This window comes from Pelecanus crispus, chromosome 11, assembly GCF_030463565.1.
Source record: "Pelecanus crispus isolate bPelCri1 chromosome 11, bPelCri1.pri, whole genome shotgun sequence".
NCBI lineage: Eukaryota > Metazoa > Chordata > Aves > Pelecaniformes > Pelecanidae > Pelecanus > Pelecanus crispus.
In genome coordinates this window covers 18,543,938-18,566,101 of record NC_134653.1, presented here as the reverse complement: position 1 = coordinate 18,566,101, position 22,164 = coordinate 18,543,938, and the positions used below count along the sequence as shown (strand labels likewise).

The 22,164-nt window shown below is 64.0% G+C and overlaps 2 protein-coding genes across 2 annotated transcripts; both read right to left on the bottom strand.

The window, feature by feature from the left end:
- Nucleotides 1–273: 273 nt before the first annotated feature.
- ANTKMT (adenine nucleotide translocase lysine methyltransferase) lies at nt 274–2,561 on the bottom strand. The gene is made up of 5 exons (XM_075719038.1): nt 2,391–2,561; nt 2,213–2,317; nt 1,676–1,816; nt 1,058–1,108; nt 274–462 (listed from the first exon to the last, which is right to left on the bottom strand). The coding sequence occupies exons 1-5, from the start codon at nt 2,544–2,546 to the stop codon at nt 274–276; spliced, it is 642 nt and encodes a 213-aa protein (XP_075575153.1). The 5' UTR covers nt 2,547–2,561.
- Nucleotides 2,562–9,273: 6,712 nt separating this feature from the next.
- METRN (meteorin, glial cell differentiation regulator) lies at nt 9,274–11,715 on the bottom strand. Its single transcript, XM_075719019.1, has 4 exons — nt 11,630–11,715; nt 10,112–10,533; nt 9,860–9,919; nt 9,274–9,590 (listed from the first exon to the last, which is right to left on the bottom strand). Exons 1-4 carry the CDS (start codon nt 11,713–11,715, stop codon nt 9,274–9,276), a joined length of 885 nt encoding a protein of 294 aa, XP_075575134.1.
- Between the last annotated feature and the right edge of the window lie 10,449 nt (nt 11,716–22,164).

Below are 22,164 nucleotides of genomic sequence, written 5' to 3'. Positions count from 1 at the left end.
TGTTTATTTTGAAAAATTAACTAGAAATAAAGTAGCAAACATACAGAAAGAGGAACTGGAGATTTAGCCCTTAAATCTTGCAATAATTCCAGGATTTCTAGATCTGTTTTTCCCCTCCCTTGCTTTCCCCAAACTGCCCACTCTTTGGAAGACAAGGAGGGACCACCTCGCCAAGCATTCCTCTCACTGTTGTCCTGAGCTGAGCCCAAGGCCTGGAGAGACTCTGACCCCTGCTGCTGCTGGCCCTTAATGCCAAGCTTAACAAGGCTGTCATTAGACCAGGCTTCCCTCTGCGCTGCTCTGTGCCGCTCGCCGCACTTCCTTCATGTCATAGGCCCAGACCTGCTCCAGCCCCTGCCCAAGGGTGCTGGTGGGGGTCCAAGAAGGGAAGGGGAAGCGTCCAGCCACCACCCGGGCTTCATCAGGGAGTTCTGCAAGGAGCTTGGCAGCTAGAGGAGGTTTCTGGGGAGAGAGAAAGACAGCCAGGGCCAGGCGGCCTTAGAAAAGTCATGTAGTGGCAGTGCCACCAGCGACCACAGGGCAGCTTCTCGGCATGGCTGGTGGGTCCCAAGCAGACAGCATCAACCAAAGTCCGTTCCAAAATGCAGGGCTGGTACTAGCCCTGTGTATGTTTGGGACTAGGACCAATAACAAGGGGAAATGGCCTCAAGTTGTGCCAGGGGAGGTTTAGACTGGATATTAGTTTAGGAAAAATTTCTTCACTGAAAGGGTTGTCAAGCATTGGAACAGGCTGTCCAGGGAAGTGGTTGAGTCACCATCCCTGAAGGTATTTAAAAGACATGTAGACATGGCACTTAAGGACACAGTTTAGTGGTGGACTGGCAGTGTTGGGTTTACAGCTGTACTCAATCTTAAAGGCCTTTTCCAACCTAAATGATTCTATGATTCTATAAATTCGAGTGCTGAACACCGAATCACTCACACCAATGCCCGCTTGGCCTTAAAGTCTTTGCCACTGTCCCAGATTGTCTCTTTTCTAAGAAAACCCTCCCTCGAGCTTGCTCAGAACAAGTCGGGGTGCCAGAGACCAACTTACCACGCTGGGAGCCAGGAACACAATCACATTGTAGCAATCAGAAAGATTCACCTTAAAAGAGAAGGAAAAGGGGAATGAAAGAAGCAACAGGCAGACAGGGCATGGCAGGAGGAACCATTTGGGTGGCCAAATGCTTTGCAGGTGATCTTCTGAACCTCAGAGGAAGCAAAGATGCCCCACAATGTGTGGATCGGGGATGTGTTGGTGTGACCAGGAGCTGGATGTGAAAGCAGCACCTCTTGCAAAACACCTGCCTCCAGCATCGTCCCAGAACCATGTTCCCTGCTGGGTTTTCTCTGGTCAGGCTGCAGGTACCTAACACCAGTTTTAGCAGCATGTCTATGAAGGCCACCACGTGGCAGCAGCACCTAAGACCTCTTCTCAAAGCTGCCCTGAGAAGGAGCACTGCTGCCTGCACAACCAGCAGCCTGCCATGGGCTGCCCAGGCTGGCGTTCCCCTGGAAAGGAAGACGTTTTTTCCACCTCCTGGGAGCAGTATGGGTTGGGGAAGGAGCAAACAACCATCAGCAAAGGCTTTCTGGAGAGGCAGACCAAGCCCTGGCCCTGCCCTAGCTATGGCCAGTGCTGAGCACAGCCAGGCCCTCGGGACACTGTTACCTTCCACAGATCTTTCTTCAGGAAGGAAACCTTCCCGTGGTACCCAGCCTTCCAGGCCCGGTAGTTGGAGAGACACAGCAGCCAGGGGTTGAGCTCATAGCCAACAGCTGGGCTGAGACCTTGCTTATAAGCCTCTACCACCTGGAGAGAGAGAGAGAGTTGCAACTAAAATGAACCTCGGTGTTGAGTTTGGGGGATAATTTGGGGGACAGGGGCTGTTGCCCAGCTCCACTCGCTCCCTCCTGCTAGCTCACAGGCAGGGTGACCTCGCTCCTCGGCACCTTCCAGGTGCAAAGGCTCTTTCCTCCTAGAGTGGGCGCTTCCACCCTGCTCACTGCATGTGATGTCTTCTAGGGCCGCCTAGGGCCATCCGGGACCACAGCCGGGGGGCCATCTAGAAACACAGCCAGGATCGGGGCAGCAGCTGGGGCGGGGGGGCTCCCAGCCGCCCTCCTGCTGAGCACAGCCCCCCTCCCTGCCCTCTGCCCGTCCCAGGGCAGCCCCAAGCCCCCCCAGCACCCCCCTGCCCGCCCTTACAAGCCGTCCATCTCCCGATCCCAGATCCACCGTCTTCCCCGAGCGCCCCCGCAGCAGCGCCAGGGCGTTCGCCACTTGCTGGGGGCCGGAGGGCTGGTAGGGCACCTGGGGGAGAGGGGGGCGGTCAGGGCCCGGGGGGGCTCCCCGCTGGGGGGGGAGGGGCGGGCAGCGGCGGTACCTGGAGCCGCAGGGGGACCCGGCGGAAGCCGGGCATCAACAGGGCTGCCCAGGTGGCCCAGGCGGCCACCCCGCCGGCCACCGCCAGCTCCAGCAGCCCCCGCCAGCCCAGCGGCCCCCCCTCTCGCCGCCCCCACGCCGCCTCCTCCGGCTCCATGGCTGCCGGAAGGGGTGGCCCCGCCGCCGCCTTCCGGCCCCGCCGCCCGCCGGGGAGCGGCCCCGGGGCTGCCTGCGCCGGGGTGGGGGGGAGGAGGGGTCCACCCCGCTCCCCGGCGGGTCTTTGTGTGCGGGGCTGGAGGGAGCGGCGCCGCCTGCTGCGGCGGGGCACAGCTGTGCGTGGTCCTGTGCAGTTGTGCACGGCTGCGTGCGGCTGTGCAGGGTTGTGCGCGGCCGTGTGCGGTTGTGTAGGGCTGTACGCGGTCGTGCACGGCCAGGCACGGCTGCCCACAGTTGTGTGTGGCTGTGCACGGCTGTGCGTGGTTGTGCATGGCTGTGTGCAGCTGTGCACGGCTTTGTGCAGCTGTGCGCAGTTGTGCACGGATGAGCATGGTTGTGTGAAGTTGTGCACGACTGTGAAGGGCTGTGTGTGGTTGTGCACAGTTCTGCGCGGTTGTAGACAGTTGTGCATGGTTGTGCCTAGCTATGCACAGTTGTGCATGGTTGTGTGCAGTTGTGAAAAGCTGTGCACGCCTGTACGTGGTTGTGTGTGGCTGCGCACCGCTGTGCGTGGCTGTGCATGGCTGTGTACGGTTGTATGCTGCTGTGCGCAGTTGTGCACGGCTGTGTGCAGTTGTGCAGGGCTGCGCACAGTTGTTCACACTTGTGTGTGGTTGTGCGCTGCTGTGCACAGTTGTGCGTGGCTGTGCGTGCTGCAGACGTGTGGGCAATGGGTTTCCTGCTGCGAGGGAGAAGCGACTGGGAAAATTCCAGCCTGTGGGAAGCAGACGGGACACTGGGGCCAGGGGCACGGGGGGAGCAGCCAGGCCCCCACAGTCCCTGCCCACCCTCAATTAATAAAAAAAAACCCAAAACAAAACAAACCCGGGAACAATAACGGCTCAATTAGAGGAGCGGGTGCACAAAGGGCAGGCAGCTTCCCTGCCTGCGCTGGTACCACACCATCATCTCCCCTGGGGTTTCACGGCTGTCACCTTCCTCCCCTGCTCCCCCCTCAGCCTTTGGGTCAATATTTGCAGGGCTCCCCAGGGCTCCCCCTCCAGCACCATATTGGAGTGTCCCTTGAGAGCTAGGGAATGGTCCTGGGTGTCCGTGCTATGGCCAGTGGCACCCAATACCCTTGCCATGGGGCAACCAGCCTCCTCGCACGCCCAGGGCTCCCAGGGGATGTCACCCATGTGTGACTGTGGGCAGAGGAGGAAACCCTGTAGGTAGCCCCAGCCTGAGAACAGCTTTGGGGTGCAGGGGAGCAGGATTCCCACCTCCCCAGCCCCAGGGGCGGCACAGTTTGTGGCCCCCGGCACTGGCCCACCTGGAGACCCCCTTTTCCAATAGCTGACGCAGGCAGCAGCCAAGGGAGGAGCTGCCAAAGGCAAGCACATGTTTCTGTTCCAATCTTGCCCTTATTTATGGGAACCAAATATTCTGCCCTTGGAATGAGGATGCACATGCATGCACACACATGGTCTACCCTCAAACCAAGGTGTGCAGCTTGGGACACTTAACAACCACCAGACCCTGTTAAACACATCCCCTAGAGCAGTGATGGGGCTCCACCAGGAAGGAAAAGTTGTCCCTACACGCTACGTATAGCCCAGAAATATCGCCCAGGGCTGTTTCCCCTCCCCACCCTGCCAAAGGGCCCAGTGCGGCTGTGGCCAAACTGGGGGCCATGGGGATTGCTCCAATTTTCTGGTGCTCACTGACAGGTGGAGCTGATTAAGGCTGAGAGTGAGCAGAAAATCAGGGGAAATAGGAGCTGGGAGAAGAGGGGGGCCGGGGGGCTGCTGCTGCTGCTGTGGAGGAGGAGGATGGTCCATGGGGACAGGCTGGGGCCTGGGGCAGCCCAAGGCCCGCTGTGATGCTGCAGAGCAAATTAATTAATGAAGCAATTCCCAGGCAGGGCTGAGCTCTCCATGTGGGGCCCCTGGGACTTGGCTGGGGCCAGTGTGGGGTGGCAGCACTCCCTTCTGCCCCAGCATCGGGGTGTCCAGCAGCATCCCAGGGTGCCGAGCCGAGCAGGTGGCCACACGAGGGGACCAGTTGGGATGCGCCGCCAGAGCCAAAGAGCTTTTAATCTGCTTCTTTCCAGGGCAGCTTCCCCCCGCTGAGGCCGCAGCGGCTGCAAAGCAGCCCTGACCGCCAGGAATTTGTCGCTATGCGCTGGGAAAGCTCCTTCCCGCCAGCTGTCAGCAGCCTGGCCTGCCTGGCGCAGGCGCATTGGACCAGAGAGAGCTGGGGTGAGGGGCTGTGGGGGCCCCGCTGCGGGCCAGAGCAGGACCGTGGCCCTGAGCATCCCTGATTGGCACAGGGATGATGCTGGACCAGCCTTGGCCCCAGGCCAAAGTGGGGGGCTCAGAGCAGCCGCCTTACCCCAAGGTTTTGGGGTGCAGCTCCCCAAGGGGAGGAAGGGTTGAGGGGGGTTGTTGGAGTCCTCAGGGTCACCAGGCTCTCACCTCTCCTCTCACAGAGGGCCGTGCAGCACAGCTCACTCTGTCCTGCCTGGGGCTTGGGCTGTGCCCCCCCGGCTCCTCCTCTGCTGCCCCACACAGACACCCAAACTGCCCCATCCTACCTGCTGCCAGGCATCCCCGGGCCCCGGGACATCATCCAACCCTACAGGGCATCTCCAGACCCCAGGGGCCTCATCCTGATCTTATGGGACATCCCCTGGTCCCAGGGGCATCATCCAGTCCCATGGGCCATCCTCGAACCCCAGGGGCCTCATCCTGACCCTGTAGGGTATCCCCTGGTCCCAGGAGCATCATCCTGATGCTATGGGGTATCCCCTGACCCCAGAAGCATCATCCTCACTCAAACTCATCTTTTAACCCCGGGGACATCGTGCTGACCATAAGGGGCATCCCCTAACACCAGGGACATTGTTCTGACCCTGTGGGGCATCCCCTGGCCCCAGGGGCATCATCCTGACCCTACTGGGGACCCTCTGGCCCCAGGCGCATTCCCCTGCTCCATGCCAGCTCCTGGGACCCAGGGTGCTGCAGGCAGGGCAGGTAGACTGCCCAGACTTCCCCAGGGTGGACACAAGGGCTGCAGGTCCCTGCTCGGGGCTGGGGGCCACGGGGAGGGCTGAGCAGGGCCGGCTGCCTTTGTGCGTCCCTTTTGTGCCCCGCGATTCACGTTCGGGCTTTTATCTGGCAGCCAGGAAGGAGGAGGGCGAAAGGGGCAGGAGAGGGGGGAGAAGGGCCAGGGTGGGGAGGGAAATGGCGGGAAACAGCGGCTCCCTTTGTGTGACAGGGATGGGGCCAGGGACCCGGGGACACCCCGTCACTGCCACCACACTGTGTTTTGCCGTCCCAGTGTGGACACCCATTGGCAGCATGACTGAAGGGCTCCACGGTCCCTGGAGGGTTCCCTGGGCTGGGATGTGTCGTCCGTCGTCCCCCCCCCGCCCAGATGCCTGGGTCCATGGACAAGGAGCACCAGGCACCTCCCTGGGCACATTTCCACCAAGGCAGCTCGTTTTGAGGGTCTGCTCTCCATGGCATCCCCGAATCTACCCTCGTGGGGGGCAGGTGGGGGGGGGGGGGCTTTTGGAGTGTGTCCAGCTGGACTGTCCCTGGGGGTGCTGCAGACAGCCATGTCAGGTGAGCACAGTGGTGCCCGCAAGAGGGACCCTTCCCTGGGCTCGCAGGGTGCCACCACAGCCCTTCACCATTGCCACCCCTCTCTCTGAGCCCAGATGGGCTCCAGCTGCCCCTCCAGAGACCCCCAGCTCCCATTTGGTCTGCCCAAAGCAGCCCCCAGCACGCCGTGGCCACCGGCCCACTCTCCCACCACCACCACGCTGCATCCCACCACATGTTCCATCCTGCAGAGGAGATATTAACCAGGATGGAGTTTGTCTCATTGTGTTTTACCCTCCGTGCCAAGAGGCAGGAGGGGCTGGGTGGGAATTTGGCTTGGCCAGGGCCAACCTCTGCTTTCGGGGATATGCTTGGATGACTGGCCCCAGAGAGATGGGGATGCTGAGGCCATGGGATGCTGCCTGGTGCCACAGCAGCCCTGAGCAGCAGGGAAGTGTTTTTATCTCCATCCTGCAGTGGAGAAACTGAGGCACCGGCTGCCTGGTCCCCTCGTGGGACACTCCCGTAGAAAGTGTTTGTGCCCTGGCTCCAGCCCAGCCGCCATGGGAGCCAGCAGCTGTGGGAAGCGAGGGAGGCCAACCCAACCTGACACAGGGCAGAGGGCACCAAAAACAGCAAGAAAACCTCTGTGGCAGAGAACGAGCAGGATAACAGCTCTTTCCGCCACAGCAGAATTAGTTGGTTTGGCCAAATAAACAGATTGGAAGAAAAACAAGAGATTCTGCTGCTGGACAGAAAGCTGCCAGATGCTCAGCACATTAAATGCCATAATTTAGCCAAGAGGAACACGCTGGATTGCAGCGGGATTGGAGCAGCCATGCTTTATCCCTGGGGCATATGGAGGATGCCGTGGGCAGAACAGTTCCCTTTGCACCTCATTTATTGCTTTTCCAGCCTCATTTTTCCTCCTCTGCTGGGTTTCCCACTCCTTCCCTCGCCTTGCTTGGCTCCCGTCCACCACCAAAATCTGGGGGGATGCTGGCATCCTCAAGAGCCCAGGCTGGAGCATCCCGCCTCCCCCAGGGCTAGATCCTGCCCTTGGGCCCAGCCTGGCCCCAAAATGAGCACCAGCCCTTTGGCAGTAAAGTATAAAAAAAGCATCAAACTTCTCAAGGGAAAATGTGTTGTGTATCAAATCCACTGGGCAGGTTTGCAGCAGCGAGCTCACAGGCAGGATCTTATCACAACTACATCATTTTATACACACACACACATATATATGTAATCAAATGCTGAATCCCCCAGCACACTTTGGAAATGGTTTCTTGGCAAGTCAAAGTGTGTAATGGTCAGTGGAGTCACCAAATACCTGGTGGTCCAGCCTGGCTAGTGGTGTTTGAAAAGGTGTTATTGAAATGATACTGAAAAGATATTAAAGCACAAGCTGACGTGTGCCGTGACCCTGGCTCGGGTGGTTTGGTGGGCTCAGGGGGGGCTCAGAGCGCTGAGGGCATCATTGATGGGGAGGAAAGGTCCCTGGCTGGGGGTCCTGTGCCCCATGCATGGCTGGGAGCCCCATGTCCCAGCCCTGTCTGGGGGTCCTGTCCCCCTTGCCACCGTCCGGGGACACCTAGGCAACCCAGAGGAGCAGGAGCCAGAGGCTGGGGGCTGGAGCCCCCGTGGAGGGGGGCAGCGGTGGGGCAGGAGCAGGCAGGGCTGAGAAGCTGGTGCCGCGCAGCCCGGCACAATGAGGCCTTGTGGCCAGCGGCTCTGATGAGAATTGGCTCTGACAGCGGCTCCGCTGGCAGGGTCACCCACCCGGCACAGGGCCACCCACCCCCAGCACCAGCTGCGCCCCCTCATAGATGCGCTGGGGAGAGGAACCCCAAGCTGACCCACCCTGAGGAACACCAGGGATGCAACATTTAGAAATACCATTATATCTCTCACTATATATATCGATACATAAATAGTAGGGCTGTTCCAGACCCTCAGTTGGTGCTGGTGCAGGGGGAGGCAGAGCTTCACGCCGTGGCACACACCAGCACCGGCATCGGCACTGGCACTCACCCGCGGCACCTGTTGGTGAACATCCCGCTCAGCTTTTTAAAAAAGGAGATGCACAGGCTACAAATACAGCTTAGTTTATAAAAAGAAGTCACAAATTTGGTATCATTATAACTTTAGTGCACATATGATGCCCCCCACCCCCACGGTCAAAAATCCCCCCCTGGCTGGCACGGCGTGCCCCACCGCTGGCAAGCCGGGACGGCGGGACCCAGCAGCCGCCGCAAGGCCATGGCCCCAGGCTGGTGGTGACAGGTGGCACGGGCCCGGGCCCGACCTCTCCCCGCTCCTGCGACCTCTCCCCGCTCCTGCGGCACCTTCTTGCATCAGCACTTTGGTGCTGCCCCAGCCGTGCCGGACACACCTCTGCTCCATGTGCCAGCCTTCCTCCCGCCTCGCCATCCCCCTCGCTCCCTTCAGCCTCGCTCCTCTTCCTCAGCACCTGCCCCATAGCTCCTGCCTGTACCCCACATTGCAGGCAGGACCAGGGCAAGGTTCACTGCCACCTCGCTCCCCCTTCCACCCCCGACATTGCAAATCCACCTCATGGCCCTTCCACACCTCACCATGCCCACCATGTCCCCGGCCCTGCCACCACAGCCGCCCACCACCACAGCCACCTGCCCAAGCCTTCCCAGGGTGAGGGATGGCTGCCCCATCATGCTGGACCCACCATGCCCCACAGCATCCCCGAGCCCGCAGCATCCCCTGAGTATGCAGCATCCCCGAGCCCGCAGTGACCCCGAGCCTGCAGCATCCCCTGAGCATGCAGCACCCCAGTCCCCAGGGAGCCCCCAACCCATTGTCCCATGCCGCTTCACCCCTCACCCGGGCCGGTCCCTGGGGACCACGGGCGAGAGCGCCCTGGGAAAATCCCTTTCCTTCCGGCAGGATTTTCCCGGGACCCCCCCCAGCCCAGCAACAGGTGCTGCCAGAGCCCAGCTGCACGGTGAGGACCGAAGTGCCGCACTCCCTCTGGGCGCCATCCCTGCTGGCATGCCATGCCCCTGCATCCCCCTGGGGATGCTCTCACTGCCTGCGGGACCTCAGCCCCCCAGCACCTGCAGGGCCGGGCTACCCTCCTGGAGCTGCTCAGTCCACGGGGAACTCGCAGGGGTTCTGGCGCATGCGCTGCGCCCCCTCATAGATGCGCTGGAAGTCCCTATAGCGGGGCGCGCAGCTCAGCCAGGCCTCACCAAAATGCAGCCACCCCGTGAAGAGGAATGTGCCAGGGCCTGGCTTGACCCCACAGCGCAGCGGGGTGCGGATGCTGCCCACTGGCCGCCCCAGCCGCCCTCCTGCTTGGAAGAGGGGGAACTTTTGGCGGTGGATGCGGGCGGCGCTCACCCCGATGATGGATTCTTGCAGCTCCACATCATTGGAGACACTCCGGATGCTGCCACGGATCACTGGGGGGGGGAAAGCAGGGAGGGGTGTCAGTGTGCCCCTGTCCCTGTCCCTATCCCCATCCCCATTCTTATCCCCCTCCTCATCTCCATCTCCATCCCCATCCCCACCCTGTAGCAGCCTCTGGGGCAACTGATGGCCCCAGTCCAAGCCAGGCCAGCCTGGGAAGGGGAGGCCAGGGCAGCCTGGGGGCCATTGCCCCCCCAGTTTGAGTTTCCTTCCCCCCGCCAGAGCCCCAGGACCCCCCTAGCACCGGGGGGACTGCACTCACCAAAGTCACTAGTGCAAATGGCCATCAGGATCTCAGTGTCATTGCACGGCCGGCACGCCCCTGCAACGGCCAAGCACAGCCCGTCACCACCTGTCACCGAGGTGGCTCCCAGTGACCGGCCTTGGGGGGACCACCCCAGATCCGGCTCCTCCATCCTCTTGCCTCCGCACAGACTGGGGTCACCCCAGCAAGGGAGGTGGCAGCCGCCCCGGGGAAACTGAGGCAGGCTGACCTGGGAGGCTCAGTGCTCACCTTCTCCAGTGAGGCTGGTGGCGGGCAGTGCCGGGCGGGCCAGCCAGTCCCCCCGCAGCTCATAGCGGAAGGCGGCGATGCGGCGGCTGATGTCGCGGTGTGGGGTGGCCTGCAGGAAGAGAGCCACCTTCTCCTGGGGCAGCCAGCTGAAGCAGCGGACGCGGGGCCGGGGGGCCTCTGGCAGCAGCAGCTCCAGCACTCCCTCCCTCTCCAGGTAGAGCTGAGCCCCCCGGAAGGTGCCGGCGGGTTTGACGCAGGCAGTGATGTGTTGGGGGCTCCTGCCCTTGGTGGAAGAGGTGGCAGGGGGCAGGCGGGGGGCCAGGCGGAGGCGAAGGGCCCCCGTGGGGTACAGCCATTCCAGCGAGCCCTCGGCGCAGTGCAGGGAGAGCTGCTCCACGCTGCCCGCCTCCTGCGACAGCCCGCTGCAAGGCACAGCGGCCCCCGTCAGCCAGGACCCCCTGGGTGATGGGCACCCCCCAGCCCACGTCCCTCTGGCACGGCAGCACCCCGGCACTTCCCAGCAGCACCTCTGCGGAGGCATGCGGGGTGAACACGGGGAGGAATAGCACCAAACCCTCGATGCCTCAGACTTGGGGTGTAAGTGCATCATTTGAGGGGTGCTTGTGTTTCCCGGCACCCTCCTAGGGATGGTCAGGCGGGGGCTGCGGTGGCACAGCCCCCCTTGAATCTGGGCTCAGCTCCCAAGCCACCCCAGCCAAGGTGCCCACGGCCTCAGGGTCGCCTGTTCCTCTGCATCTGCCCATTTTGGGGGATCCCCAGTGGGTGCTGGGGGGTTACACGCCCCCCTACTCTCACAGGATTTGGGCTCGTGTAAACGATGCCCGGAGCCATGTCTTGCCCGCTGCATTTTTAGCGGCGGGGGACACGTGGGAAAGCCAGGCTGGAGGGAGCGGAGGCGGCCGTGGGGCTGCTTTGTCCCGGCCATACTGCTCGCGGCTGAGTGGTCCCCGTGGCCCCCCACGCCCCCCGCGTGGGGCTTGCGGCAGCCCCTCCTGGCGGGCCCCGGCTCTTTGTTCCGGAGCTCGGCGCCTTCCCCACCGCGGCCAGCGGCGTTTCGGGCCCGGGAGAGGGGCGAGGGGCCCCGCCGGCCGCAGAGCTGTGTTTCGCGGGTGGGGGGGGCTCGGGGAAGAGGCTCCCGGAGAGGCGGGGAGCTCTGCGGCCCCAGCACCCCGGGGGCCAGCATCCCTCAGCGGGCAGCCACACCGAGGAGTGGGGAAACTGAGGCAGGCGCAGGTCCCAGCATCCCACCCGTGACTCTGCCCCACGGATACCGGCGGCGGTGGCAGCCCCTCCCCGCTGCCTGCCCGGGGGGGGGGGGGGGCGGGCAGACCCCCCGACCCAGCCTGCCCTGCCCGTGCGGCGGGAACTCCCCGGGGGGGGCTGCGAATGGGGCAGCGGGGGGGGATGCTGAGCCGGGGAGACGCGTGTGCCCCCCCCCCCCTCCCGGGCTGCTCCCCCGGTGCCGGTGCCGGTGCCGGTGCCGGTGCCGGTGCCTACCTGCCTCTCCAGCTGCACTGATCCGCCGAGGCGCCGCCGAGCGCCGCGCCCAGCCCGGCCAGGCAGAGCGCCCGCAGCGCCCACATGGCCGCGCCCGCGGCCCCGGGGCGGCCCGGCCCGGCCCTGCCCGGCCCTGCCCGCACCGCTGCCCGCACCGGGGCGGGGGGGGGGGAGCAGGGCCACCACCCCGCGCCGCGCCCCAAACTTTCCGCCAATGGCGGCGGCGGGGCGGGGCCGCCCCCCACCCACCCCCCGCGCCCCCCCCTCCCCGCCGGGGGCACCGGCAGCGCCCGCCCCGGGCATCCCCGGCCCCCCCCGGGCTCCCGCCGGCCGCCCCCAACCCCCAATCCTTTTCAGGGGCTCCCCGGGATGGGGGACACCGGCCGGGCCGGCTGCCAGGGCCGGGGGGCGGGGCTGGGGCACCGCGGGTGCACGCCGGGCTACAGCCACCCCCAGTTGTGTGCACCCCGAGTTATGCACACCCATGGCTATGCACACCCCGGGCTACAGGCACTCCAGGCTGGGTACACCCCAACTACGCACACCCCGGGCTATGTACAGCTGAGGATCTGCACGCCCACAGTTACGTACACCCCAGGCCGTGCACACCTGGGGCTACAGGCACCCCAACCGATGCACTGCCCAGGCTATGCGCACCCTGAGTTATGTACACCCCAGTCCATGCACACCCCAACCTATGCACACCCCAGTCTATGCACACCCCAGGCAACAGCCCCGCTAGTCTACACCCCCCCCCCCCAGAACTGTGTACCCCAAGAGTTACACACACCCCAACCTCCATATAAACTACACCCCCCGCCGGCAGTACCCCACAGGGGCACTTTCTTAACCGGGGGAAGCAGAGGCGCGTGGCGGTGGGCCTGGCACAGGGGTCACGCACACCCTAACCCCCACCTCCTCCCTTCCAAACCTGCCCCTCAGGATTTTATCCCCCCCCCCTTCAGTTGCTATTGTGCCAGCACCACAAATCCCACAATTAATTAAGTTTCCATCCAGTGACAGCCCGCCAAAATGTTTGAAATAAACACCGAACAATTGGGATGGGATGATACAGGCCGGGAACAAAGTCCCCGGAGAGAGGGTGGAGCAGAATGGAAATGAGGGATTGTAAATTTGGATGGTGGAAAGAAAGAGGGGCAGGGAGGAAGGGGAGGGGGCCCGGGGGGAGGGCAGGCGGGGGAGAGGGGGATTCGCAGCCCTCCGGCCATGAAATGATGCTGAAAGAAGTCAAGCTGCTGGAATCCGTGGAAAATGAGGGGCCGGAGGGACTGCGGGTTAAGGTGGAGCGGGTAGGGGTGGGGGTGTCGGGGTGTCAGGGCAGGGGTGTCAGGGTGGGGGTGTCAGGGTGGGGGCCTCTGTGCCCACTGGCCCTTGTCCTGAGACCGCCAGCTGCTGTGTGGGGTTTGCCGGAGGGTGGCTGGGCTCGAGGGCCCGGCTGTGTGCACGAAGCCGGATGGCAGTGACCCCCTGCATGGGGGGACGTGGTCCCGGGGCCAGATCCTGCACCACCATGGGGAAGTGAGGCCAGCCGGGCTCAGAGCTTGGCATGGGATCTAGTCAGGGAGCCCACAAACAGCCTCTGCCAGGTCTCCAGGGGCGAGGTAGCTAGCACCAGAGAAGAGGTGACACCAGAGGTGGGGTGACACCAGAGGTGGGGGGTGGCACCAGTGACACCGGAGGTGGGGTGGCACCTGAGGGGGGGGGGGGTGGTGGCACCAGTGACACTGGAGGTGGTGTCCCCAGGCGGGGACCTCACCCCACGGAGGCTGATCCTTGGCCCGGTGGGGTTTTCAGCACCCTCGGGGGACTTTCCCCTCGGGGGACGTGGCTGTTTGCTGGACGGAACCCGGTCCTCGGGGCACACGGCAGTGAGCCTGCCCTAACCCCACCCCAGCACCCCGGGGCGAGCCGGCACCCCTGGCCGCTGCCGCAGCCCGGGTGTGCAGCGTCCCGATCCACCTTAACCGGGTGTGACGGGACAAACCTCGGCACCAGCTGGACAAAGCCGCCACGGCCAGCCCTGGCTTCCCTCCACATGGCCACTGGGCCAGCGGCACCCCTGCCTTCGCGGCACGGCCGTCGGGGGGGGCCAGGAGCCCCTTCGGAGCAGCCACCGGATCTGGGGCTGACCTGGGACCCGGCAGAGCCCCCCCCCAGCACCCACCAGTTCGCTCACCCCTTTGGGCCAGCCGATGGGGCAGAGCATCCCGGGGCTTTATCGGAGCCACCACCAGCCGAAATGCCGCGTCCCCGGGCTGCCAGCCGTGCGCGGGAGCTCTGGGTGGTGGCCGCGTCCCCTGGCCGTGCCCAGCATCCCCGCCGTGCTCCCGGCCGTGCCCCCCTTGTCCCCGGCCGCCGCAGGGAGGACGGCCCCCATGGGGCTGGCGGGGCTGGGGGCCGGCAGCCCCCCGGCGCTGCCCGAGCAGGGGCGCAGGGGAAGCCGCCGGCCCCTGCGGCGGGTCGTGGGCCGCTCCGGTCTCCCGGCTTGGCCCCGGGCCCCCCCCCGCCCCGCTCCGGCCAGCGGGGCCCCGGGATGCTGGGCTCGCAGTGCCCTCTTGTGACCGCTCCGCCCGCCGCCCCCGGGCTGGGAACCGCCGCCCCCCCGGGCTGGGGGGGGGGGGGCGGGGGTCTCCGGGAGGGACATGCCACGTCCCGCAGCGGGGCAGAGCACCGACTCATCGAATGGGACCTTCAAGATCGCCCGGTCCAGCCCCAGCCCTGGGCAGGCACATCTCCCGCTGGGCCAGGCTGCTCCAGCCCCGCCCAGCCGGGCCTGGAGCACTCCAGGGATGGGGCACACGCAGCTCCTCTGGGCAACCTTCTCGCATGCCTCACCACCCTCACCGCAACACATTTCTTCCTTATAGCCAATCTAAATCCACCCTCTCTCAGTTTAAAACCGCCACCCCTTGTCCTGCCGCTACAGGTCCTGGTGAAAAGCCTCTCTCCATCGTTCTTCTAAGCCCCCTCATATATTGAAAGGCTGCAAGAAGGTCAGCTTCAGGCTGAACAACCCCAACTCCCCCAGCCTTTCTCCACAGGAGAGGTTCTTCCAGCCCCCTGACCATTTCCGTGGTCCCCTGTAGACCTGCTCTGACAGCTCCAGTTCTGCCTTGTGCTGGGACCCCAGAGCTGGCCGTGTGCTCCATGGGGGACTCACACTGTGCCATCACAGGTAGGGACTGAGAGGCCCCAGACCCATCTGCCACCTATGAGAAGGACCCTGGTTCCTTCCTTTGTGCTTTTTGACGATCCTCCATCTCCCTGCTGGGTCACCCATCTTCGGCAGTGCTTTCTCCTTTCCTGGGCAGTCCCCACCACTGAGCAGGCCCCTGGGCTTCCCTGCTGAGCCAGGGCATCCCCCGTGCCCCCAAAAGGGTCCCCATAGGGTGGCTCTGGGCACCCTCCACCCTGTGCCATGGGTGGGTGACAGCAAGGGCAGGGATGCTCCAGGCTGGGCCATGCCTGGAGGCAGAAACCCTCCTGGAAAGGCAAAAGGGGGGCTGGGACCTCAAAGGGCTGCTTGGAGGCTGGGGCTCCCCAACCCCTCTCCCTCCCACTGTGGCTGTGTGGGGAGCATTCCTGCCCATCCAAGCTCCTGCAGACACCCACCTCATCTTTAAAAAATAGCTGAGGAGCCTCGTCTCAACTCCCAGCCCAACCCTGGGGCATGTGGGGATACCCCCAGCCCCTCCCCAGGGAACCTGGGTGTTGAACAGGTCGTGAGTGGGGCCCTGTCCCCTCCCAGTACCCCTGAGCATCTGGACCCCCAGGCTGGTGCCCCAAGGGCAGGCATGGGCCCTGGAGAGGCTGGAGGAGCCCAGGAAACTGCAGGGCAAGGGTCCCCATGGCAAGGCAGGGGTCCTCATGGCAAAGTGAGGGTCCCCATAGCAAGGTGGGGGGCCCTGTAGCAGAGCAAGGGTCTCCAAGGCAAGGCAGGGGTCCCTATGGGAAGGTGAGGGTCTGCATGGCAAAGCAAGGGTCTTCACTAGTGGGAGAAGGTCCCCATGGTAGGAGGAGGCTCCCAGCAGCTGGGTGAGGGTCCTCACAGCAAGCTAATGGTCTCCACAGCTGGGTGAGGGTCCCCATGGCCAGGCGAGGGTCCCCGCAGAAGCCTGAGGGTCCCCATGGCTGGGCCCTGCCCTTGCCCACCCTCACCTGCGTGTGGCCTGGAGTGGGGGTGAGTCCTGAGGGTGTCTGAGCCTTTGGGGGGTACAGGGGGGGCCCAGAGGGGCCTGAGCCCTGGGGTCGGCACAAAGGGGGCTGAGCCCTGGGTAGGGGCTAAGACAGGGCTTGGGGTCCCAGGGGGGCTGAGCCCCAGGGGTCCCTGGGGGCCATGCTGAGGTGGTGACCCCATGCCAGCCAGGCCACCCTGCTGCCCTTGGCAGCCCCCCCCGCCGCCACAGCAAGGCCCCTGCATGTCCATCCTGCAGGACGGCAAATGGAGCTGCCTATTGATTCGCAGCCCGGGCTAAAAATAACTTTCAACTCTTCATCCCGAGCTGTGAAAAATCCCCCATTGCTAGGCGACGGGTTACCTGGAGACAGCCGGCGCTAGGCGACGGCGGTTGCCGCGGCGACGGCACCCGGCGCACTGCGGTCCAGCTTTGGCACTGGTGGTCCAGCTGGATGGGTGATGCTCAGCCAAGGGTCCCATCACCCTGGGGACACGCTGGGTGCGTGGGGTGAGACCCTTCAGCACCCCGAGGGCTGTGGGGATGGGAAGGCAGTGGAGGCCAATGGGGTGCTGGCAGTTTGCATAAAGATGAGTTGTGGAGGCGTGGTATTGCTTGGCTCTTGGCTGCTGCCCTGGCTCGAGTGTGGGGACACCAGCCACCACCCTCCCAGCACCCAGGAGGGGCAGTCCCTGTGGACCAGGGAGGCCCAGGGGGCCTGGCCTGCCACAGCACAGGCTGACGAGCTGGGGTTGCCCACGGCTGCAGGGTGAGCTGGGATGGCCAGGCACCCCACATCAGGTATCACAGGGTCTGGGGACACCCCTGGGCTGGCGGCATGGGGGGTCCACCCCAGCTGTGTCCCCTCCACTGGGGATATGTGCATGGAGAATCCCCCTGCCCAGGGACTCCTGCAGCAGTTGTGACCCTTCTTGTAATAAAAATGTCCCCAGGACTTGGGGCCACCCCAAAATATCCCCTCTGGGGCCCAGAGCTGGCAGGGATTAGTGTCAATGGGGCTATGCCAGGGCCAAGGGGACAACACAGACCATCCAGGGCCCAACTTCCCCGCCGGGACTGGGCTCACTGGCTTACTCCTATCACCGCCCCAGGGGTCTCCAGGGGTGCAATGACAGCAAGCAGTGCATGTCCCCTGAGGCTGGACCACCACCCACTGCTCCCAGGCTGCTGCTGGGTGGTGATTCCCCTGGGACACCCCCATGGGGGCAGGGTATCTTGGGGGGACAGGGCATTGCTACGGGGACAAGAGATCACAGGGGGAAGGACCCCCAGTTCCTCAGGCGATGGGGAAGATGTGTCACCTGGATGAGGCCACTGACCTGCACGTCCCTGCAGTCACCAGCCCGTCTGGCCCCTTTTCCTGCGGTTGTCACCCACTGGGCAGGGTGCGATGAGGGTCAGTGTGAGTGTGAGTGTGTGCATGTGCCCAGTCTCCTCCCCCAAGCCCCCTCCCGGCTGCCAGTGCGAAACCCGACCTGCCTTATAAATAATGGAGGCAGGAGCCAGGCAGCCGGCTCCAGGCAGCTCCCTCAGCCTCCCCAGGGCCCGGAGGGGGGCAGCTGGCCGAGCTGGTCCCGCTGCTCGCCTGGGGCTGTGCGAGGGGAAGGCAGAGGGGATGGGGTTAAACATGGCACCTAACCAGTACCCTCCAGTTTGGGGAGCAGTGGTGAAGCTGGGCCCCGGACTGGGGGTGCTGGGTGGGCGCTGAGCTGGGGGAGACAGGAAATGGGGTGGCAGCAATGGGGCATCCCCCAGCTGCAGATCCTGCCTCCAGCTGCAGCCTGGGTGGGTAAATCCCCCCCGCTGCACCGGGGTGCAGCACCTTTCCCTGGGCACCCACAGCACCCCAGGGTGCTGGAGCTGGAGTGAGTGTCCCCGCTGGGCCTCGGGGGCTGTCAGCAGGGCCGGAGCTGGCTGCCGGGGCGAGAGGGGTCTGCACCAGGATCTCTGGCCTGCCAGCACCCTGGTGGGGAGAGAGCCAGAGCAAGCATCCGTCTGTCCATCCAGCCCTCCATCCCTCCCTCCATGTCTCTATCCACCCCTCCATCCTTCCCTCCTTCTGTCCCTCCATCCCTCCATTCATCCCTCCATTCTTCCATCCCTCCATCTCTCAATTCATCCCTCCATCCTTCCATCTCTCCATTCTTCCCTCCATCTTTCCATCCCTTCTTCCACCCTCCATCCCTCCCTCCAACATCCCTCCATCCATCCCTGCCTCCCTCCCTCCATCCCCCCATCTTTCCACCCCTGCATTCACCCACCCACCCACCCCTCTCTCCCCCTGCCTGCACACCCAGCTGCCAGCCCAGCCCTGCCCGAACCCCCCCCCGCCCCGCCATCTCTCCCTCAGTGTCCGTGTCCCGCACCCTCACCTTGCCGCTCCCTCCCGGTGCCGGTGCCGGTGCCGTCCTGCCACGATCCATTGTCATTACCGGCTACCATGTCTCTTTAACAGCCTCCGCTGCTGACACGCGTGTGCGTGTGTGCAAACGCGCGTGTGCGTGTGCGAGCAGCTCCCAGCTCCCTGGGCTGGCTGGCAGGAGGGACCCCCCTTCTCCATCCCCCCCCGGATCCGGATCCAGCCCCATTCCCCCCCCCTCCCCACTCCCCGCTTATTTTTCCTGTTGTTTAGCGGAGTTGGGGCGGGGGCCGGGCAGGATCCGGCCCCTTTTCCAAAGGGGATTTTTTTTTTTTTTTTTTTTTTGGGGGGGGGGGTTCCCGGATTTCTTCCCGGTGTTTTTTTCCCTGCAACCAAAAGAGGACGGGCACAAGGCATGGCATGAGCTTCGGGAGACGGTGCTGGAGGTAAGAGCCGCTCGGAAAAACCCTTTACAACACAAAGCCAGTGCCGGTGTCGGTGTTGGTGCCGGTGCCGGTTTTACCGGCACCGACACCGGCACCGGAGCTGCAACCACCCCCCGCCGCATCCCGCATCATGGAGCCGCGTTATATAACGGCGGCGGAGCCGGCCCGGCCCCGGGGCTCCCGGTCCGGTGGCGCCCCCCACCCCTTCCCTCTCCCGGTAGCTCAACCGAGGATGGTGGTCGGTGAACCCCCCCAACCCGGTGATGCTGCCACCCCATGCCCCGGTTTGGGGACCGGGGGGATGCTGGGGGTGGGGGGAAGGTGGTGCCCCCCTCCCAGCATGGCCGGGCATCACCGGATGGGTAATGGCGGGGGAGGGGGTCGGGTGGGGACTGGGGGATGCGGGGATGCTTTGGGATGGAGGTTTAGGGGGACATCACCATGGGGACAGGGTCACCCCGGTGTGGGGCTGCTGACTGTCCCCCTCTTCTGCTGCCAGTCCCCAGACTGCCTCTTGTCCTCCCCCGTGGCACCCCCAAGTCTGCACCCCAACATTCCAACACCCCAAGACCCTGACACCCCAACACCTCATTGGGGCTTTCCTCCACTGTGGGGTGACACAGGCCGAGGTGGGGGGACAGGGGCAGCCACCCCCCATCCCAGGGCCCAGGGGATGGAGGAAGGGGAAGACCCTGGCTGGGATGGGGCCGAGGGGGCTGAGCCCCACAGTGGGGTCACACAGAGCCCAGCGTGGGGCCAAGGACCCCGCTGCAGCCTGGGAGGGGGGCAAGAGGCCGGGGACAGGTTGTTTCAGCGGGGCAGGGGATGGGGATAGGCGAAGGGGTCCGTGTGCAAGGCCAGCTGGGGCTGGGGGGCAGGTGGGCAGGCTGAGCCCCATGGAAGGGCTGGAGCAGGCTGGGGGAAACTGAGGCACGGGGTTGTGGCAGCAGCCAGGCACAGACCCCCAGGACCTCACCCAGGTGGGGGTCTGGGGGTGCCATGGGGCACTGGGCCGAGGTACTGGGGCAGCTCTGGCTCTCAGGCATCCGCCGGTGCTGGCGGGATGTGGCAGTGCCCGGGTGGTGGAGGCCGGAGTGTGGCAGTCCCTGCGGCAGGGCTGCTCCTGGCAGAGGTCCTGTTCCACAACCACCCTCTGCCTGGGGTGCAGGGGGGCTCGGACCCTATTTGTAGCACCCAGGGGTCTCGGCACACAGCAGGGTGGGAACAGTGGGCTCAGAGTGAGCACCATGCCATGCTGGCATCTCCCCTCCTCTGAAAGCTGGGTGCTGATTTCACTCCAGCTACCAGGAAGAGGGAGGGAGGTGGCTTTGGAGTGAGGAGGACTCGCTCAAGCATCCATTTTTAATGAGCTAGATATCTATTTTTCTCCGAGCTGGCTTCCCCCACATCGATCCCTTTGCCATCCGCCGGGCCTGCTCTCCTCCCCATGCCAGTGGCTCCACGGTGGCAGGGAGTGGCAGGACAAGCATCCCTAGTGCTGGGAACCTCCTGCCTGCCCAAATCCTGCTCCCAGGGATGGAGGGACCCTTGCTCGGGCCGGGGTGTCGCATGCAGGGAAGCAGGAGGGGGGAAAGAGTCCCCCCATCCCCTCCGGCGGGGTCATCTCCATGTTGACTGTGTTGACACCGACAGCAGCACCAGGACTGCAACCCCGGTTGCATGGGATCATGGGGACATGTCCACACTCCAGCCGGGAGAAGGGAGGCTGGAGCAGGAGCACTTTGGGTTTGGGGGTTGGATTCTGCCTTCATGCTCTGTGGGTTTAAGCTCTGCCTGACTCCGACTCTGGCAGCTCCATGGCAAAGCCACATCACCCTGCCCCTGCTTCAGTTTCCTCATCTCCAAGCCATGGCCCATTGCTCCCCACCAGTGCCTGTGCAGATGAGCAGCACCCAGAGAGAGGAAAGGGGATTTGAGACACAAGTAGGTGCCAGTGGTGTGGGAGGGAGCGGGATGGGGCATGTGGGTGAGTGGGGCTCCTTCAGCAGCATCCCACTCCTGCCAAACATCTGCCCACCCACCACAGGGACCAGCCGTGTTCACCAGGTGCTCCAGGGCTGGCAGCGCAGACGAAGGGGCCGGGGCTGAAGGGGAGAGCATCTGGGGATGGGGCAGGCAGAAGCTGTTTCTCCAGGCTTTCTCTCTGCTGGATGTGTGACCTGTGCCCAGCTCCTGGCTGGGGGAAGCAGGTGGCTGGGGGCCTGCCCTGGGAGTAGGATCAGGCCAGTGCCTTTGCTTCCAGGAGTAGTACATCTAATGGCTTTTTGGAGCCTGTATCAGCATTAAGTCCCTACAACCCCGTGCAGCAGGAAGTCCCATGGCTGAACACCACCTGCCCACCCCAGTGTCCCATGAGCCTGGCACTGATGGCCCCCGTGCTGGGCAGGCATTCTCCTGCCTCGCCTGACCTCAGCTCCCAGCCAGAACCCCGAGCCCAGGGGCAAAGGGGCATCGCTGCTTGCACAGCCATTGCCATGTCTGGAGGGATGAAGGGGTTTGAAGAAGATGCTCAAGCCCTGGCAGTACCCAGGGAGCACATCAGTAGGCAGGGGGCTCAGGGGCCTCTGTGGGCCATGGTCTCTTGGCTCTTTTCTCCTTGTGGGATCTTGCATTTTTTTTCACCCTTTTCTGGGCCCAAGGCGGGCAAAGAGAAGGGCTGTAATGTGCTGGGTGCCATCGGGTTGGGCGTACTCTGGCTGGGCTTGCAGGAGGGGACCAGGCCAGGCAGGAGCCAGCACAAGAGGAGCTGCCTCCTCTTCCCTCAGTCGGTGCGGAGCAGGGCAAAAGCTTGGCTGAAGCATGAGCATCCTCCCATGGCAATGAGGGCTGATACCTCTGGAGGAGGCTGGAGGAGATGGGCCCAGGGCAGCATGTTGAGGTCAAGCTCTGCCCTGGTCTGTGCATCCTGTGCTCCTCTTGCGTGGAGCATCCCCCCCAAGGGGGCTGCCTGAGATAGGGAGGGAGGTCAGGGCTTGATGTCTTTGGGAGATTTGGGGCTCAGCAGAGAAGATAAATGCTGCTGCAGGAAGGGCTTGTGCCAGCCAGAGGGGACCCTGCTGCCAGTTGCGAGGAAATTTTGCCTTGCCAGGCCTGGGGGGCTGGAGGTCTGCCTCCTCCCTACAACTCCCCCATGCTGAGAGCTGGAGGGGACAGAAGCTGTGTCTCCCAGAGCCCCTGGACATGAACTGTTTTCTCAGCTAAGCAGAAAGTGTTGGGGACCTGAGCAGACCTTGGCTTTGGCACCTCAGCCAGCATTTCCCCCACACAGCCCAGCCCCAGCTCTTGCTGTTCAGAAAGGCTGTGGGACCTGGGGGAGAGTGGTGCTGGGGGGTCCCTATCATGATGGCTCCACTGCCCAGCCATGAGCTGCCTGGAACCCAGTGATAGACCCACTAGCCAGCCTGGCGCTGAGTGGCAGCCAGCAGGAATGGGACACAAACCAGTTATTTTCCCAGCCCCTCTTGAGCCTCTTTGTCCGCTGCAAGGTGTAAC

Coding starts and splice junctions, on each gene's coding strand:
- METRN (XM_075719019.1), bottom strand. CDS start 11,715: ATGTGGGCGCTGCGGGCGCTCTGCCTGGCCGGGCTGGGCGCGGCGCTC. Junction 9,920..10,111: donor CACCAGCCTCACTGGAGAAG/GTGAGCACTGAG, acceptor TGGCCGTTGCAG/GGGCGTGCCGGCCGTGCAAT. Junction 9,591..9,859: donor CATTTGCACTAGTGACTTTG/GTGAGTGCAGTC, acceptor TCCCCCCCCCAG/TGATCCGTGGCAGCATCCGG.
- ANTKMT (XM_075719038.1), bottom strand. CDS start 2,546: ATGGAGCCGGAGGAGGCGGCGTGGGGGCGGCGAGAGGGGGGGCCGCTG. Junction 2,318..2,390: donor GGGTCCCCCTGCGGCTCCAG/GTACCGCCGCTG, acceptor CCTCTCCCCCAG/GTGCCCTACCAGCCCTCCGG. Junction 1,817..2,212: donor GATCGGGAGATGGACGGCTT/GTAAGGGCGGGC, acceptor CTCTCTCTCCAG/GTGGTAGAGGCTTATAAGCA.